Source organism: Hibiscus syriacus, unplaced genomic scaffold (genome assembly GCF_006381635.1).
Source record: "Hibiscus syriacus cultivar Baekdansim isolate YM2019G1 unplaced genomic scaffold, ASM638163v2 tig00110319_pilon, whole genome shotgun sequence".
Lineage (NCBI taxonomy): Eukaryota > Viridiplantae > Streptophyta > Magnoliopsida > Malvales > Malvaceae > Hibiscus > Hibiscus syriacus.
This window is the reverse complement of record NW_024062678.1, coordinates 710,988-732,419: the sequence shown is the minus strand read 5'-3', so window position 1 is coordinate 732,419 and position 21,432 is coordinate 710,988. Positions and strand designations below refer to the sequence as shown.

The following is a 21,432-nucleotide window of genomic DNA, read 5'->3' as shown; positions in this document are numbered from 1 at the left end:
CTTATAAAAGTTCATTATAAGAACGATTCTCAATACAGTTTTCTCCATTCACAACATCAAGATTCAAACTCTTAATCTTTACTCAAGGCACCTAATGATGTCTCATCCCCTATATCAACCGCAAAATCGATACAGTCTTAAAATTTAGTGCTTAAATCGACGTCATTTTAGGTATTAATAGTCGTACCAGATGTATTTTTGTTCATGTGATAACACCATTTGAGTTTTAACAGCCCAATGACATAATTGAAGTTAAAACCAAAGTTTAGTGTTATAATTGAAATAACTGTAAATTCAGTGTATAAATTATATATCGTCTGTAATTCAGTGGTATTTAGTGTAATTCACCCTTAACTTTACATTATTATATATTAAATTTGGTATATTCTAATAATTAAAAAATTTAAAAAATTAAAAGAGAAATAAATTTGACTTATTGATCCCTCACTGGGCTAAATTATTATCTCAGTCAAATCGCCAACAACTCCACCAAATTAGTGCAAAATGACAGGTTTGAAACCTTAAGCAAATGTCCCCAAACTCACGGACTTTATTAATAATTATTGTAATTTTATTTTATTGATAGTTTGAAGAGAAAGGCTCAACACACTGGACTCCACCCGAGGAGAATTGGTACAAGCTTAATACAGATGAGCGAGAAGACCAAATAATGGGGTAGCTCCCTGTGGAGCAGTTTTACGAGACTCATATGGCAAATGGGGATCTATTTTCACAAAATTCATAGGAACTGTTCAGCCCTAGAAGCCGAGCTATGGGGGTTCTAGAGGCATTGGGGCAGTTATTTCTCAAGCAGGAAGACTTATAGTCTATCTCAACAAGGCTCTTGGCCCAAAACATACAGATCTTTCAATTTATGAGAAGGAATATTTGGTCATTTTAATAGCAGTCTCTCACTGACGACACTATTTGGAGCGTGGTCTTTTTGTAATTAAGATAGATCATGAACCTTTAAAACACCTCCTTGATCAGAAGTTAACTACATCTATACAAAAGAAGGGACTTACTAAGGCTTGATTATAAAATTCAATACAGGAAGGGCAAAACTAATAAAGTGACAGATGCATTATTTATACAGTAAGGGGATTCTGGAGAATTTCTACAAATGGGAGTGACTATTATAACTCCTATTTGGATACATGACATTGAACAAAGTTATGAAGATGATACCATAGCACAGAAGAAAGTTCCTATCCTGGTTCTTCAACTAGACAAGATAGAGGATTGGAAACTAGTTAAAGGGGTTTTATATTTCAAAAACATGGCCTATGTGGGCAGTAAGGGAAACCTTAGAGAGAAAATCATTTTGGCTCTACATGATTCACCACAAGGAAGTCATTCATGTATTCAAGCTACCTATAAAAGAATCAAATCTTATTTTTTCTGGTCAAGAATGGAGACTATGATTCAACTGCATGTGCAGCAATGTGAAGTATGTCAGAGGACTAAAATTGAACATGTTGCTAAGCTAGGGTTGTTACAACCCATTCCATTTCTAAACAATGCTTGGGAAGTTATTACAATGGATTTCATTGAAGGCTTGCCACCTTCAACAAAATACAATTGTATTCTGGTAGTGATTGATAAATTCACTAAGTATGCTCATTTCATGTCATTGTCTCACCCCTACACAGTGGTGAAAGTTGCTAGGGTCTACCTCGACCAAGTTTACAAATTGCATGGTCCTCCTAAAGTCGTTATTTCGGATAGATATACATCTTTTACTAGTCTATTTTGGTAGGAATTACTGAAGCAAATGGGAACAACTACATTCTTTAGCACTATCTGTCATCCAAAAACAGATGGGCAAACAGAGAGAATCAATCAATGTTTGGAACAATATCTTCGATGCATGTGTTTTTTAAAGCCAACCTTTTGGTCGAAGTGGCTAGCCCAAGTTGAGTGGTGGTACAACACTAATTACCACACTGCTTTGGGAATGACCCCATTCGAGGCACTATATGGCTACAAGGCCCCTAATTTGGTTTAGTCAGGATAATTTAGAGTTGGGACATTCGATGATATTATGCAACAAAGGGATCAGTTAAATACGTTACAACACGAACAATTACTTAAAGCTAGTAATCGTATGAAACATATAGTTGACAAGAATCGCACAGACAGAGAGTTCCAAGTAGGGGATAAGGTATACTTGAAGCTCTAGCCATACAAACAAACCTCCCTTGCTATACGAAAAAACTTGAAGCTTGTTGCTCGGTACTTGGGCCCCCTACAAAATACAACAGAGAATTAATCAGGTTGCGTACAAGTTAGAGTTGCGACCATAGTCGAAATTGCATCCTCTATTCCACATTAGTTTACTAAAGAAAAAGGTTGGGAAACCAGGAGTGACCTCGATCGACCCCCTAAAAGTTGCATTTGATGGTCAATTGAAGGTTTATCCGACCATGGTTTTGAATAAACGAATGATTAAACGACAGAACCAGACGATCACTCAGTTGCTTATTCAATGGACGGTCATGGGATCGGCCAACACAACTTGGGAAAACTACACCGTGTTGAAGACATAATTCCCCGATTTCGATCATTGGGGACAAGGATCATCTGGTGAAGGGGGTATTGTCACGATGGAAGAGGAGTTGGGTTAGAACAAAATGAATTGGGAAAAATCAAGAAAATGAGTCGGGTTAAAACATAAGAAATTGGAGGAGAATTAGAAGCAATTAAGGATTGGAGGAAAATTAGGGATTGAGAAAGGGAAGAAACATGATGTTATACGGGATGGGGAATATGGACGGGTCGGATCATCTAGATGGGCTGGAAAGTATGAACAGGCCGGAGCAATTGGAGAGGGAACATTCAATTGGAACCGAGCAGACTTAACCCAAAAACATCCATCAGCAGCTAATAGAGACACCACGGGCCTGAGAGATATTTGGGCCCCAAGCTGATTAGTCCACCTGGAAAAAATATACTTGAGTCAGCAATCTAATCGTTAATTTGTTAGAATTGATGTACTTGATACAACTGTGAGGGTACATGTGCATATATAAGTTGTACCTATTCATATTAGGGATTACTTTTTGAGAATGAATTGAACGTTTTCTGTATTCTAAGTTATTTCTTTCCTGAAATCTCTAAATCTTCTAAATACATTCAACCGTAAACGTAACAAATACATTTCAAAGATAATTAAAATATAAAAAAAATATTTTGACCCAAAAATTTGAATCTCAACTTTCATACTTGAAAACACAAGTTTAATAATTGATCCAAAGTAAGTTGCTTAATCCTTCATTTCCTCCTAAAATTATTAAATATGAATTTCGAATATTTTTCTATAATTATCTTAATAATATGAAGTTATAAAATAATATTTATTTAAAATCTTGATAATATATATAGCTGTTTGAATCCCTCGAGGATCCGGTGACCGCTCAATGGGGATCTGAGCTTCTTCCTCCCCGATTTCGAATTGCTTCCTTGGTGCACACCACAGTGAAACCTTCACTCAAAATAAGTTTCTAGGGTTTTGTCTGCAGAAATCGTTGCTTCCTATGGCTTCTAACACACATCTCGATGATGTAAGCTGCTTTCTTCTCATTACTATATGGCGCTATTGCATTCCATTTTAGGGTTTCCTGCTTGTTTTACGTTTTTCAATGATAAATTGATCGTGTTTTGGATGATAGGATGACGATTTTGGCGGTGACTTTCCCGGGAGCCATAGTACCAGGCATTCAGGTAAATTTTATTGATTCTTTCTATTTTCTAAAATAAATTGTTTTAATTATTTGTTTCAATGAACGCTTATATTTCCCATTTTCTTTGAAATGCATATTCAGGTAATAAAAGAAGCTTTGGTGATCTTGAGGACGACGAGGATGACATTTTTGGATCAAAAAAGGTAGCAATAGTTTTTAAGGTTTCTTCTTCTTTTTCTTCTTAAACACAATGGGTTTGAAGGAAATGTTGAACATGAAACCCTATTGCTCTAAGTCGATGTCCTTATTTAATCCCTACTCATTTGTTACTTTAGTTTGAGAACCCTTGACGGAGAAACAAAATCCTTTAGTTTTTTTCTTATCTGAGGAATTTTGTCTGCTTTTTATCATAGGCTAATTCTAAAGTAGAAGAAACTTCTCCTGGTGTAGCAACGGGGATGATTTTGTCACTTCGTGAAAGGTATAAAGCACAAAATGACATATACCTATCATATTATTATCATGTATATCAACCTTTTTTTTTCTTTCAATTTTCTACAAGACTTATCTTCACTTTTTCTGGTAATTTTTTTCTTCTTCCTCCTTTTGCAGTCTTCAGAATTGTAAGGATACCCTTGCAACGTGCCAAGTATGTACTCATTTATTGTTTGATATTGTCCCATTGCTTCTTGGAAATACTCTAGGTAGTAAAGACATTAAGCTTGGAAAATTTTCTTTTCTGTGAAAAAAAAACGTCTACAAGATAATTTCAATGATTTATCTTTTTGGTTGCTCCAGTTTTATTCTTCCTTGTTGACTGGGAATGCTTTTGGATACACTTACGGTTTTCCTCTTTTTAATAGGTTTAGAAAGGGAAGTTGTGTTTAGGACTTGTTAGCTCTTTCTGTTGCTTTAACTTTGAAATGATATTTCATATGGGCATGTGGAATTAGCTTAGTCCATAAATAAGTTTCATGGTTGAAGAATTTAGTACTAATTACTTGAGCTTTCTTAGATTTAGGTCTTAAACTGTGATCAGTTTTTTCTCCTCTTTACCTCTTCTTATTTCAATTCCTTTTTTATGATATTTTCTGTATTAGTCGGAGCTTGAAGCTGCAAAATCTGAGATTCAGAAATGGCATTCTGCGTTTCAGAATGAGCCCTTCATACCAGCGGGAATAGCTCCTGGTATGACTTTTCATGTAGTTTTCCCCATATTTATTTTCATATATTAAGATCGGTATCAGCGTTTCCAGTTAGAAGTTTTATTAAATATAGATCATTTTATGTGTACTAGTTTTCTGATGAAGCAATTTTTTGTTCGGTTTCTGTAGAACCTAAGTCAGTACTAAATTATCTTCAAACTCTGAAATCCTCCGAGGAGACACTGAAGGAACAAGTAAGAGTCTGATGTGCTTATTTTCTCACTGTATTTTTCTGCATTAACTATTCTGATATGTCGTACTGACTTACATGTTTTCTTCTTATTTTTCAGCTAGAAAAAGCCAAGAAAAAAGAAGCTGCATTTATTGTAACATTTGCAAAGCGTGAGCAGGAGATTGCCGAATTGAAGGTGACATCTTTACTTGCACTTTCCCTTCTTTTAATTACCTTGCAATTTTCTGTTTAAGTGGTGCAATATGGTAATATGCAAGAATTGGATAATTTTTTTGATATTTCTTGGAAAGATGAGCAATAGTTATATTAATGTGCAGTCATGATTGCTGTAAAAACTTGAAATTCATTTTAATCTTAAGTATCGATTGTTATTAAAGTGGCTCATCTTTTAGGTCTGATATTTGCACCATCAGGACTTGCTGATAAATATGTTATCTCAGATGTCTGCTGTATTTCTTTCTTGAGGAAACTGCATAGTTTTTTTATTTTTCCACTGCTGATGTTTAACTATGGCTTTTAGTTTCTGTTGATTCTCAAGCAGAGAGAATTCCTTTAAATCTAGTGGAGTGAGAACTCATCTTGCTCATATATATGCAATCCTTTAAGATCTTCCTTCTGGGAGTTTCACTTTCCTGTTACTTGTGGTGAAGATTGTCATGACCTTATAGAGTCTTTTCTACTTCAGATTCTGAAAGAACTTGCAAGGGCACCTTCTCCAATTTTCTTACTTCTATACATTCACTCTGACCCTTTATTTGGTTATTCTTTTGTATGAAATATAATGCCTATGTACATAGTGCATTGATTACTTGGACATTAATGTGTAATAGCTTGGCCATCTAACATCAATATCTCTTTTAATTTCCAGTCAGCAGTTCGTGATTTGAAAGTTCAACTAAAGCCACCATCAATGCAGGTATTATCTAACATTCATTATAAATAAAAGAAGTTATCTCTGTTGGTAGATATTGTAAATTTGGTAGCTTCTGTTGTCATTTCTGTTTTCCGGAGACTGCCAAGAAGAAAAAATGAACAAAATGTGTTTCTTAAGCATTATGGTGTTTTTGTACCATATACCTTGTTCATCCCAATAATCTGATATTGGATTTTATCTAGCTGAGTCAATAGATAGTACTCTTAACTTATCTTAAAAGAAGGCACTTGATGATACTGCATTTGTGGTGATTCAGACATAATTATTCCTTATATAAAGTTCTTGACTAAGTTGGTCTCAGTCAAGTGACAGTAAAACCCAACTCAATTAAGGAAATTACATAAAAAGACGTACTAATATTATAATAGATAAAATAAAAATAGGGTATTTATGTCCAATTTTTAAACTACCCACTAAAAACATAAATACTCACTTTCAAAACTACTTCCTACTTTTAAAGTTTTGGCGTATTTTTTTTAAATATATCTTTACAAAACATATTTTTCAACCAAAGAGTGGGGCTTGATAATTCTAGTGCTTGGTATTCTATCATCAAAGAAATTTGAATCATTTTTTTTTTATATGGGAAGGGGCGGACTTGTCAACTGAGTACTTGATACAAATCCTTTTCCACTCCAACATGATTCAGTCACCTAAGTTAAATGCTATATATATTGTCACGAATGCCTTGTACTAATTTCTTTTTCTTCTTTAATCTGTTAGTAGCGGTTGTTCTTGCTTTAATTAACTGCTCCCTCTGCCCCATAAATTGTGTTTGACTTTGATTTTTTGAACCATTTAAGAATATTTTTTTAACTTTATTCAGTGCTCAACTTTGTATTTCTTGATTTGATGAGAAAAAATTCTAAAAAATAGAGAATGGTAATTTGGAAAATTTCACGGGATAAATTTCCTCACTTCTCAAATTTACTATTTTGATTGGAATAGGACTATTGACGTGGAAACTACCTGCTTTTCATAGGAAGGAGTCTGACTTTTGTGTTTTGATTCCAAATTTCCAATCTGACCTCACCCTCAGTATTTAAGTAAATGGTTGTTGCTACTTCCTAACATTCTGTGGATGCAAACTTTTGTTGTCTAATTTATTGGCCTGATTTCAGCAAATATCTGCTTCTCTTATTCTATATTTTTTGGTCAGATATTTGTCAGACATGAATTGTTAACATTTCTGTTAATGGCTTAGAACTAAGTGATATTTTGCTTCTTGCTACCCATTTAATTTTCTTTGTGGCTTATCTGACAGGCCAGAAGGTTGCTACTAGATCCTGCTATTCATGAGGAATTTACACATCTAAAGGTTTGTTCTTAAAGCTCCATTTTGCTTATTTTGTTATAATTATATGCCCAAGAATATCTATTCTACAAATGAGGTAGGATGAATTTGGGGAGAGAGGAATATAAAGGGAGTGACATGTTTATTTAGCAGGCACTGTATTACAGGCCACGAAAGAACCATGTAATATTACTAATTGTAATGAATCTTGGAGCTTTGGACTCGGGGTGGTTTGGAAATTTTGCCTAAGTTGGTGTCATAGTGGATTAGGCCTGAAACGAATTCTCTCTCTCTCTCTCTCTCTCGCTCAACTTTGTGTGTATCAATTTATCAGTATTCATTTCTGACTGGTAATCTAGAATACGTTAAATACTTGATAAAATGAGGCCTACCAGTTTAATCTTCTGTTAGATTGTCCTGTTCTTATAAATTGTCTATTCAGGGTTATTTTGATGGCATTACGCTAGAAGTGGAGATATATTCTATTAAGCAGTCCATTGTGCTTATGAATCAGTTATTTTTAGTTCTCTACTGTTATGGCAACAGAATTTGGTTGAGGAAAAGGACAAGAAAGTTAAGGAGTTGCTGGAAAATATTGCTGCTGTTAGTTTTACTCCACAAAGCAAAATGGGAAAGATGCTGATGGCAAAGTGTAGAACATTGCAAGAGGAAAATGAGGAAATTGGCACTCAAGCAGAGGAAGGAAAGGTCTGTAGTTATATATGCATTGTTTTCTTGATGCATGCCAATTTATGTGTTTAAGCATTCATCTTCCCTATGATAAAATTTGGGGGTGGCGAATGGATCGATTGTGATCATTACAGGCTGCATTATAAAAGCATCATTTTGCCTCAAACTGGAAAGAATCCTGATAAAGATTAGAATGTCTTTCAAAGCTGAATATTAATTAATTATGTTGAGACATTGATCTGTTATTTATGCTTATTTTACTGACTTTTTTGTTGGACGTTTTGTTCTCTGCAGATGCATGAGTTGGCCATGAAACTTGCATTACAAAAATCTCAAAATACAGAATTTAGAAGTCAATTTGAAGGTCCGTGTTAAACAAGTTTTGAAATTTTTGTTGAATGAATCAGATTAGGATGGCTAACTTTAATGAGAACTCGAATATGGTCTATGCCATTTTTTAATTGAAATTCTTATTCTGTGGTTGAAAAACTTGGTTCATGCCATCTTGATCATTGTTGTTCTGTTGCATGCAGCACTATACAAACAAATGGAGGGACTGACAAATGATGCAGAAAGATCAAATGAAACGGTTGTTATCTTCCTCTCATCTTTAATCTTCACATTAAATTGAATCATCAAATATTATGCATTAAACGAGGAACACATGGAAATTTGGCCTTAGAGACTTAGATCGCTAGAGCTTATTTTAAGTAATATTTGCAATTGGGGTTAATTTTCTAGAATGCCCTTGTAGTAGTGAAGTTGCTATAGCCTCTTTGCCTTTTGATAATTGACATTTGCTTGAAGAAGCTAAGACATGTTTGAATAGGATCACTCTGAGTTCTATAGCCTATGTCTTCTGATATCTTACTATGGAGAAGGAAATAAAAATAATTAATGGTAGAAAAATGAACTTTTCATGTACGAGCAATGCCGGACTCCTCTATGAGCACTTAATCTGTAGACGATCACTTACCTATCATACTATTCTGATTTCCTTTTACTCGTCTATTTTCTATTCCATTGCTTCTTTCTTTCCTTCATGAATGAAGATGAAACTTGTTATCAAGAAAAGCCCGAAATGAAATAAATCTGTGTGAAAAAAGAGAGAAGCTCGAGCCCAAATTTCAGTTGAAGTCAATTGCAATATAGCCAAGGATAAGGTTCTGTCGGGAAATTAGACAAGAAACTGAGGGAAATGTAACATATTGGTAATTTGAATTCTTAGCAATCTGTACCTTAAACTGAGATTTAATTACAGCTCAACAATTGTAAGACGTCTCCATTTTTTGAGGACTTCAGGTAGGGAAAGTAAGAGAAGTAAAGAAAATTTAGGTCCATGCTATTATTGTCTAATTGAAGGGAGGGCCTCGCCCTGGGGTAGTGGTCATGTTCGAGGAAGAAAGAGAATTACCATCCACGGTAGTTGTTTGTTCTAAGTTTTGTAAGGAAAGGAAAAAAATATGGCGTACACCACCATGGCTCGATCCTTGGCCATTGCAAAACGCTTAGATGATGTCAATCTTAGAATACCACCCGCCATTGACTAGGTGGTGGTTTGTCTATCGTAAGTTTCGTATACACACATGCATATTGTGCTTCGCTCAAGCAAATACTTTTATGCCTAGAGTTTACCTTTTGCCCTTAATAACTCTGGATAGTTGCACCGAGCGTTTGGCATTTGTTGACTCAATTCACTTTCTAAGAATTATACTCGGTATATTATATCATATTCAAGAAGGGCCACGTATACCCCCATGTAGGGAAAGTCATCCATGAATGGTGGCTCTTCGTACCCACCTCAAGATGATCGGTTAACTGATTCACAATTCTGTATTTTACAGATGGAGGCATGGTGACATCATGTTGGATATTTCATGTTCATATTATAATTCAGTCAGACCGATTACTACTAGTATTCTCCATGTTTGTCTTATCATTTTATAGCTGGTGTAATCTTTTAAGAAAAGTTGATAATTCGGGCAAGTTGTGGTGCAGGTGTATATCTTGCAAGAGAAACTAGAAGAGAGAGACAAGGAGATTGAAAGGCTTAAGATGGAGCTGCAGCAGAAGACGGTGTCGGTTGAAGATGATGATAATAAGACAGGTTTAGCGAACGATGAGATGACAACCGGTGAAACTGGGAACAGTTCGCAATTGGATTGACATATTTTGTAGGATGTCTGGCAATTGTTTGTACATTATACATTTAATTAGTTTTCCTTTTATCGCTTTAAAATTTTGATTTGCCAGTAAATTTTGAAAACTCGTTACTGTTGGTGGGATTGCATTATTGAAGTGCATGCGGATGGATGAGGTTAAACTTGACATGTTATGTTGCTTTGGTAATGTTTATTTCATCATCAAAGCTTTGATGGTTGTTTAGAATGGGGATAAGGGAGCGTAGGGTAGGGGTGCTGAACCCTGCTTAATTCAGCAACTCGTGAGTTGCTTGGACTTGATTAATGCTCGATTCAAATTTGAACTTAAGATTTTAACAAATTGAGTTGGGTTAAATTCAACTCGACAAGTAGTTCGTTAATTTTCTTATAATTTTTTTGTAGTTATTTTAAAAGATTATATTAAAAAAAATTAAATAATATTTACTAATTTGTTAGGATGATAGATTACTTATCAGTAATTACTACTAATTTACTAATCTATTAAATTTACTAATTTATTGGTTTGTTGTATTTGTGGATTCTTATTCTAGAGTTGACTTTGAAATTGTTTTATGCATTCTTTTGAATTTGGTAATTTATGTTTATATTAATCTCTATATAGTAATAATAGATTTTGTCTATAGTTAAAAAAGTAAAGTAAAAATTTTAGTGATCTTAATAAGTAAAGAGTCGAATTGAGTAACAATATTTTTTAACAAGTTGCATAAAATTTTAATGAGCTTATACTTACCGAACAATGAATCAGTTGAACAATAAATTTTTTAACCAGCGCAAGACTAATATTACTTAACTCGCAATTGTTTCGTTCGATAAACGCATTAAGGAAGCTTCTAAAACAGAAAGGAAATATTCAAACTTGTGGAATAAAGAAAGTAATTAAGGAGACCATCTCAAAGTTGATTTTTTTGGATAATTATGTATGTATTAAATCCAAAGAAACAACAAAATTACAACAAAAAATTAACAATCACTTTCTTCTTTAGGGTTAACGTCTAACTGGTCCTTCAATTTTATTATTATTTAAGTTAATGATTTCAATTTTATTCTTCTCCACAAATTTCAAGCAAAGAACTAATAGGCTATGTAGATATTAAAAAACATCATGTTAAAATTTACCTCTAATATTTAATAAAATAATCATTTCATTTTTTATTTTTTAAGTATTTTATATCAATATCTCATTTTAAATAATCATATTTTTTAAAATTATAATTTTGTAAAAAAAGTATGTTTCAAAATTGGATGCGATGTGTATTTCATTGGCTAGCATTTCTCCCATATTTTTTAATTTAATATGAAGTTATAAATTCAAAGAAAATTTGAAATTACAGACATTCACCAAATATGTGTGAATAATATATTTTGTGAACCTTACATGACATTGTCACGAGGAACAAAATCTGACCCACGAAAGCAACGAGATGCATAGAGCTGAGGGTAAGTTAAGTTATGCGGAAGTTTAATTTAAGATATTTTTAATTTAAAATGTTATATAAATGTATGATGTTTAAGATCGTAATCATAAAATTACATTTCAAAATAAAAGATTTACAATAAAAAATATTATAAAGAATGTAGGTAATAATTTATATTATAATTAAAAATATTATTCTATCTAACCTAGAATATTATATTTTTATATAAAAAAAGTATTATAATCAATTTTTGTCATTTTCTAACTATATTTTAAAATTTCCTATAAACCGATGATGTCTCTATAAATACAACCGCTGCTTTGATCTCATCCAAAATTCCACCTCTTGTCTATCAAAACATTGAATCTAAATCACCGGATTCCTTCCATGGCTCCTCCTTGTAAAGATTAACAATAGATGTCTAATCTATGTAAGCAAGAACAGAGAACAAACGAGAAACAAATCTTCTGAAATTCATTATTTTCAAGTGTGTGTATTACAATTCTCAAGGAAAGTATTTATAGCTAGTACTATAACTGATGATGTAACTAACTTCACAACAAACTAACTGCTTCAACTGATCAGCTGTAGTGAACCAATCCTCAGCTGCACAACCATCATGCACAGTAGTTGCATGTGTACTTAAATGCCATGCATTTACATACACTAACATTCCTCTTGCAATCTTCAACTTCAAACCTCCTTCAAACTCAAGACACACAAACATGATCAATGCTTCTCCAAAACTCAAATTGAACTAATGTTCATTTACACTAACATTCCCCTTGCAATCTTCAACTTCAAGTCTCCATCAAACTCAAACTGATCTGCTCTTGAGCTGCATCACCTGCAACCGTTGTCTGTGTTTGAAAAACAAAGGTGCTGATAAAGGCTTGGTTAGCACATCAACAACTTGCTCGACTGCAGGCACTTCATGCACTTGTAGCTTTCCCATAGCCACCATTTCTCGAACAAAAAACAGATCTAGCTCAACATGTTTGAACTTGGAATGAAGTACAGGATTAACACATACTGCCACTGCACTTGTATTATCACACCACAATGTGGCCTTGCCATGTGAAACTACATGTAATTCCCCCAACAACGATCGAAGCCACACCATCTCAGCAGCTGCACAAGCCACACTTCGGTATTCAGCCTCAGCAGTTGAACGTGCAACAACATGTTGCTTTCTAGAGCTCCACGATACCAAGTTCCCACAAAAATATATACAGAATCCTGAAGTTGACCGCCTATCATCAACATCTGAACCCCAATTTGCATCTACAAAGCCAGTCAAAGCCATTCTCGAGGAGGGTGTAAATCGTAGTCCAAAATCAACGGTGCCTTGTAGGTAACGAAGTATTCGCTTGACTGCCTGAAAATGAACATCAAGTGGGGCTTGCATGAATTGACACACCCTATTCAAAGCAAACGCCACATCAGGTCGAGTGATCACAATGTACTGCAGGGCACCTATGATACTTCTGTATCGTGCAACATCTTCAAGTGGTGTTTCTTCCTTGGCTGACAGCCTGATGTTAGAGACCATAGGGGTGGGAAGGCTTTTCACGTCACCAAAGCCATGTTTCTGTAAAAGGTCGTGAATGTACTTTTGTTGACTCAAGACAACACTGCAACCTTCATAACTGACTTCCACCCTTCAACGAAAACTGAGCATTCAGGTTGTCTATAACACTTTGAACAACCACCTCTTTATCCCCTGTTACGATGATATCATCAACGTACACCAGTAAGTACACCAAGCTATCCGAAGTCTTTCGAACATAAAGAGAGGCATCCGACTTAGCTAGATAAAAACCTTCAGATTCCAGGTATGCATTCAATCGTTCAAACCAGGCCCTCGGTGCTTGTTTTAGCCCATAAATCGCCTTGTGTAACTTGCATACTAGCTCACCATTGCCTTGCTCATACCCTGGTGATTGAGTCATATAAACCTCTTCAGTAAGTAACCCATTCAAAAAGGCATTATTGACATCAACTTGTCTCAGCTTCCACCCTCGTGACAACGCCAAGGAAATGATTACCCTGATCGTTGCATGCTTAACCACCGGGCTGAAGACTTCATCAAAATCAATCCCTGGTTTTTGAAGAAAACCTTTTGCCACCAAGCGTGCTTTGTACCTTGAAATTGAACCATCAACATTTTTCTTTAAATGAAAAATCCATTTAAAGCTTACTGCATTCCTATCTCTAGGAAGAGAAACTAGTGTCCACGTGCCATTCCTTACCAGGGCATCATACTCGGCTTGTGCAGCTTCTTTCCAATGAGGACTTATCAAGGCCTCTGTGATATTTACTGGTTCTCGATCTGAACTTGCAACGTTATAAACTTTGGGTTTCCAGATTCCATGCTTACTCCTGGTCATCATGGATGAACATTGGAGACTGCTTGTGGTAACCCACTCTCCACATCGTGTTGAACTTCAACGCATGTTTCTACTGTACCCATCTCTTCTTGGACTCCATGTGAGCTGGAATCACTATCATTATTATTTAAAATTGTTGCACTACCATTATTATTCAAATTTGTTGCACCTTCATAGCTTCCTTGGACCCCATGTGCGTTGCCACCTTCATTATTTATATTAGGCGCACTACTCCTCCTATTATATACAATAACCGCACCATGAGAATTCCTTTGGACCCCATGCGCACCACGACAACCTCTTTAGAGCCCACGTATATCACCACTTTCAACGTTTGAATTTGCGTTATTTTCTACTAGGACCGAAGCTTGCTCCCCATGTGCACCACACATATCACAATTATTTAACTCATCATATGCACCACACATATCATTTTCAATTCCACGCATGTCTTGCTCCCCATGTGCACCACGCATATCATGATTATTTAACTCATCATGTGCACCACGCATATAATTTTCAATTCCATGCATGTCACCACTTTCAATTGCACACATATCACCACTTTCAATTCCACGCGTACTACCATGCATATCAACATTTGCATTATTTTTTCCTTTCTCCCCATGTGCAACACCATATTGGACCCCACGTGCATTATCAATTCCACTAACGCCATTATTTAAATTTCCATTGTTTAAATTTGGTGCACCATCACAAATTTTTTCTTGGACCCCACGTGTAACACCCCTAACCTGTACCCGATCCGGCTACGAGTCCGAGATGTCACATTGACTTTTCAAAACCTTTACTTGAACAAAATAGTAAATAATTTTAAAACTTTTACTAAATACAATTGACTAATTTACATAAATTAGTATCATATGATTTTACAAACCAATTAGAGCATATCAAATTCCAAAACTTTATTTACATGCCAACTACCTCAATATACCAATTACATATATTTTCTGATCTGAACTTTGTAAAGGAGATACTGACCTGTCTTGCTCCACATTGCTCTCTATATTCTTTTCGAACCTACGTGTGAAACAATCACACGCTAAGTCGATGACTTAGTGAGGCAAATAAAACATATAATAGAAATCATAAAACATTCCATATAACATAACACATGAACATTTAATACTAACTTATCATACAAAATCATATAACAAATTCATACAAAATCACACATCCTTTTTATATAACAAATACACTCATGTACATATATCATCATACAATTCATATAACGCATTTCGTATAATAAAAAACATATCCATCATATATATATATATATATATATATATATATATATATTGCATTTGTATTGTTTCTTTATTAGCCCATGATACACTGGTGAGAACTAAAGATATTTGAGTGCATTGAGGTTGTGCACAAATGCTGTCACCACAGCTCGTATAAATACACCGAAGTGCCGCGTAGAATTACACCGTAGTGCCACGTAGAATTGCACCGTAGTGCCATATAATAATGTCCATAAGGACCACATATCATTCCTTAAGAACCATATACATATGCCAAGGATCACATAGGTGTCTCAACAGACCCCATACATGTTCCAAAGAATACATATATGTCCTGAAGGACCGCGTAGACCCTCGACTCTTGGCATGCCAACTATACCCCTAGCTCTCATGACACATAACATGGGCATTATCATTTATTTCATTTCATATTCACACATTCATATTACTTATCTCTTATCGCATGCCTGATCTCTTATAATCATGAAATCACATAGCTCATGTCATTTCTTGTGAAATCACACAGATCATGTAATACATATAACTCATTTACTTTCTCATATATTCACATAGGTAATATCACAGGACTTATATCTTTTCATATGGTTTATGTTCTATTCTCTTATATTCACATACATGTAATACATATCAAACATGTTTACATAAATCATTTCTATATAATTCACATGTACTTATATTCTTTTTCATATACTCACATAGTCATATAATATAATATTTCATATGACCTCATATATCACATCACTTATATACATATCTAAATATTCATAGATACATATCACTTAAATTATTCCTATTTATATAATTTATGGTCATATAGTTCCTATCACAAGTCACTTATCTTATCTCTTCTTCTCATATGTTCATATTTATCATACAACACATAAGTTTTATTACATATTTATATCACATTCATATATCACTAATTCATAATATAATTTACATCGCATCATCTATCTTATTCTTTATTTCTTGGTATGCACTTATATTACATAACCTATATTATACTGATAAACATATATATTACTTCTATTATTTCTTCTAAATACAAATTAATCAATTTACTTAATTCAATTTCATATAACTCCTATAATTTTCTCATATCACTCCATATTCAAGTTTCCTAATTGATACATTATTCTCATTTCATTCTATAACTCAATCTTATTTAGTTTCTTTCAATTCACATTAAATCATATAACGCTATTATATTAAATTCTCATAATTAATTATACCACTATTTACACTCATAATCCCATTATTCATATAACCTTTCCACATAATTACCTAGTTTCTATCGTTTCTCGTGGATTCACTTTCATCATATTCTTTTATTTTTACATATTTTATTTCACAATCCTATACTCCCTTTATCATATGATTTATGTAGGTTCTCTTATAACTCTTCATAAACATATATTTTCCATTCTATATATTACGTAGATCTTATCATATGACTTATTCTTTATACTTACATAAATTATAACACATCATTCGCCTACTTATAATCAACACTTCATGCATAATAAAACAACTATCAGAAATAGACTTATCACAAGTCCAATTTCCTTATAATCTTATAAAATAAGATGCACTCACCTGGGCCTCACTAAGTTAATACCGATCTCTCATATTTCCCTTGATCGATCTTATTTTCCAAATGTTCTGGAACTGATTTATGCTCGGTATCTACACAAATATACCATTTAAGGAAATCTATCAAAATCTAACCTTATAACCTGATACTAATAGCTTAAACGACTTTAAGAAATCAATATTTCCATTTTCCTTTAGGGGGTATTGATACCCTACTGGGGGTATCGATACCCTCATGACATTCTGGAATTCTGCTCGTTTGAGAGGGTATCAGTACCCCTTTGAATGGGTACCGATTCCCCCTAGCCCATAAATCATTTTTGAGCTCGAAAATCCACTTGATTCAATTCAAACTCTTCATCTTTCATCCCCTTTCATATTCCTAACTTACATATACATACTTAAACTCATTAATATTCATTTATCTCATCTTTAACCTCAAAATTCCATATTTCTTATGGAAATCAATAATCATACCAAAGTTTCCATGTTATCCAAACTTAATTATAACACTTCTAACTTCTTATTCTTATAGATGACAAGTCAAATTCATCCTCCAAATTCGTTTAAACCTTATTATTCAAAATTTCACCTAAAAACCCATATTCTTTAATCTCTTCTAATATCTTCATCTTTGAGTTTTTACTTATCTTTAGACTTCCTTAAGCTTTCTTACTTTCCAAAGAATCAAAACCAACTTAGAATTCAAATAATAATCAACTAATAAAAATTCTCACCTTAGCTCTTGGCTTCCATGCGTGAAGAAGAAAACTCTGGAAACTCATTTCCCCTCATTCCCACGTTTTTATATCCCTTAAAAGAGAAATAAAAATATTCTCTTAGAAAAGACCATAATACCCTTATTACTTTCAAACTTTACTATTAAATCCAACCTCAAAATTCTCCAATTAAAATTCTGAACTTTTTAACTTATTTCGAAATTGAACACAATACTTTCAAAATTCACCTTTAAGTCACTAGCCCGATATTGAGGATGTTACAAATCTCCCCTCCTTTAAAGAAAATTCGTCCTCGAATTTTCACTGTACATCTTGATAAGAACATATGTTCTAATGTTTTCATGTTGCTTCATTTATTTAATCTTTCCTGTCACCATCAGAAAACTTACTTTTCATTCCTTTAGTTCTTCATCTACCTTCTTCCCTTATACATCCATATCATATCACTTATCAAGTATACACTAACTTCAGTTCTTATCACTTCAAATCATAAATCAATCAATTTATTCATCAATCTCTAATTGCCTTGCAATCATACTCCAACTTTTATTCTATAATCACTTTACTGTCTCTTATCTTCTTTAATCATATAAATCATTCTTTGTTTCTCTGACTACTTCTACTTGACCAAGAAACATAACTTTAAATCTTCATCATAGATAATTAAAACATACATCTTGCAGAATCAAACAATCTTTCACATCCTCTGACAAACCTTTCTTACTTCTAATCAACTTATAATTTATACTTCAACATAACCTTTATCATATCTGATCCTTTAAACTCAATTATTTCATTTCCTTATTCAATTACTTTTCCCTAATTTAAAATCTTCTTATAGCATAGGTCATATATTTTCTTCAGACTCTCATACTCTTCTAGCTTCCTTTAGATACACAAATCTGTATCTTCTTAACTATACCACATTACATTATCAGAATATACTACCATATCTAAATCCACATCAGACTTGATTGACTTAACCTTACATCTTTTCCAAATCTTACAACTTTATCACTTTTACTATTACAACTCATCAATAGCAACAGTTCAATCTAGGGCACAAGCCCTAATCAATCAATCAATCAATTATATACATCATTTCGATTCGAAATTATCTCAACAATAATTTACTTAACTTATAAATCCACCTTTATTCTCATACACCATGCAATTTCCATTATTCATACTTAACATTCTAACTTCTTTATCTTATAAACTGATTAATGATGTATCCATTCTTAAATTCTTCTTATCAATCCTTAGCTTTACTCAAACATACAAATCCTCACTTCCTTCACTATATCACTTTACTATGATCACAGTATACAACTGTATCCAGATTCACTTCATATTTGGTTATCATATCCTGACAATATCTTAAAATCTTATAACTCCAATACATTTCATCACACAATCTTGTTAGTCAACGCTAACTATTTCCATCTGGAATACAAACCTTTATCATATTCACAATCTTACTTATACACAATACTACCCCTTTGATTCAAATCCATAACTCTGATTTCATTCATCTTATAAACATATCACTGATGCACTTATTATTGAACTCTTTTACAATTCTAACCACATCATTCGATCCTTTAACGTTCTTATGGTGACACTTGTTCACCATATTCTAACTTGTCCACTTAGTAACGAAACTACTCAATTTAACTTCTCCATTTGCAGAAATGAAAACCTTCTAATGATTATCTTCATATCATTTAACCCAAAGGTCTATAACAACAGAATCTTCCTCAAATCCACCCTTGAACTCGGGTGCTCTTAACTCTTTCAACTAATTTGATACATTAATTCTATGAGTTAAAGAAGTGGAAAATTGAAAACACATCAAAATATTATTCAACATCATGAAGACATTTTCTAAACTTGTACAGGCATTCCCTGAGGTTTTTCGCTCTTCTCCCTGCCTGGCCAGGGCAGGTGAATGCTATTACCTTCAGGTCTATTGCATTGTGCTTCACTTTTGAAGCTCTAAATATCACACATCTAATATAATATAACTATTGAACTCTATTAATAAGACAACAAACTCCTTACCGTTCAGACCAGAAACTTTTTCACTTCGTGTTGGCATGTACATTTTTTTAATAAAAAAAATGCTATTGACTTCGATTTAATTGGCTAAACCGTAGCTCTGATACCATTAAATGTAACACCCCCAACCCGTACCCGATCCGGATACGAGTCCGAGATGTCACATTGACTTTTCAAAACCTTTACTTGAACAAAATAGTAAATAATTTTAAAACTTTTACTAAATACAATTGACTAATTTACATAAATTAGTATCATATGATTTTACAAACCAATTAGAGCATATCAAATTCCAAAACTTTATTTACATGCCAACTACCTCAATATACCAATTACATATATTTTCTGATCTGAACTTTGTAAAGGAGATACTGACCTGTCTTACTCCACATTGCTCTCTATATTCTTTTCGAACCTACGTGTGAAACAATCACACGCTAAGTCGATGACTTAGTGAGGCAAATAAAACATATAATAGAAATCATAAAACATTCCATATAACATAACACATGAACATTTAATACTAACTTATCATACAAAATCATATAACAAATTCATACAAAATCACACATCCTTTTTATATAACAAATACACTCATGTACATATATCATCATACAATTCATATAACGCATTTCGTATAATAAAAAACATATCCATCATATATATATATATATTGCATTTGTTATTGTTTCTTTATTAGCCCATGATACACTGGTGAGAACTAAAGATATTTGAGTGCATTGAGGTTGTGCACAAATGCTGTCACCACAGCTCGTATAAATACACCGAAGTGCCGCGTAGAATTGCACCGTAGTGCCACGTAGAATTGCACCGTAGTGCCACGTAGAATTGCACCGTAGTGCCATATAATAATGTCCATAAGGACCACATATCATTCCTTAAGAACCATATACATATGCCAAGGATCACATATGTGTCTCAACAGACCCCATATATGTTCCAAAGAATACATATATGTCCCGAAGGACCGCGTAGACCCTCGACTCTTGGCATGCCAACTATACCCCTAGCTCTCATGACACATAACATGGGCATTATCATTTATTTCATTTCATATTCACACATTCATATTACTTATCTCTTATCGCATGTCTGATCTCTTATAATCATGAAATCACATAGCTCATGTCATTTCTTGTGAAATCACACAGATCATGTGATATATATAACTCCTATACTTTCTCATATATTCACATAGGTAATATCATAGGACTTATATCTTTTCATATGGTTTATGTTCTATTCTCTTATATTCACATACATGTAATACATATCAAACATGTTTACATAAATCATTTCTATATAATTCACATGTACTTATATTCTTTTTCATATACTCACATAGTCATATAATATAATATTTCATATGACCTCATATATCACATCATTTATATACATATCCAAATATTCATAGATACATATCACTTAAATGATTCCTATTTACATAATTTATGGTCATATAGTTCCTATCACAAGTCACTTATCTTATCTCTTCTTCTCATATGTTCATATTTATCATACAACACATAAGTTTTATTATATATTTATATCACATTCATATATCACTAATTCATAATATAATTTACATCGCATCATCTATCTTATTCTTTATTTCTTGGTATGCACTTATATTACATAACCTATATTATACTGATAAACATATATATTACTTCTATTATTTCTTTTATATACAAATTAATCAATTTACTTAATTCAATTTCATATAACTCCTATAATTTTC

At 33.3% G+C, this 21,432-nt stretch overlaps 1 protein-coding gene across 1 annotated transcript; it reads left to right on the top strand.

Moving 5' to 3' along the window:
• Positions 1-3,442: 3,442 nt before the first annotated feature.
• On the top strand, positions 3,443-10,303 carry LOC120117285 (FKBP12-interacting protein of 37 kDa-like). Its single transcript, XM_039137576.1, has 14 exons — positions 3,443-3,563; positions 3,672-3,723; positions 3,825-3,886; positions 4,097-4,164; positions 4,296-4,332; positions 4,784-4,871; positions 5,018-5,082; positions 5,179-5,256; positions 5,950-5,997; positions 7,280-7,333; positions 7,856-8,017; positions 8,294-8,363; positions 8,533-8,588; positions 9,998-10,303. Exons 1-14 carry the CDS (start codon positions 3,537-3,539, stop codon positions 10,163-10,165), a joined length of 1,035 nt encoding a protein of 344 aa, XP_038993507.1. The 5' UTR covers positions 3,443-3,536; the 3' UTR covers positions 10,166-10,303.
• The last annotated feature ends 11,129 nt before the right edge of the window (positions 10,304-21,432 follow it).

Excerpts from the sequence above, each read along its gene's own strand:
- LOC120117285 (XM_039137576.1), top strand. The coding sequence starts at position 3,537 with ATGGCTTCTAACACACATCTCGATGAT. Across the intron at positions 4,165-4,295 it reads ATTTTGTCACTTCGTGAAAG|TCTTCAGAATTGTAAGGATA; the intron begins GTATAAAGCACA and ends CTCCTTTTGCAG. Across the intron at positions 5,083-5,178 it reads AGGAGACACTGAAGGAACAA|CTAGAAAAAGCCAAGAAAAA; the intron begins GTAAGAGTCTGA and ends CTTATTTTTCAG.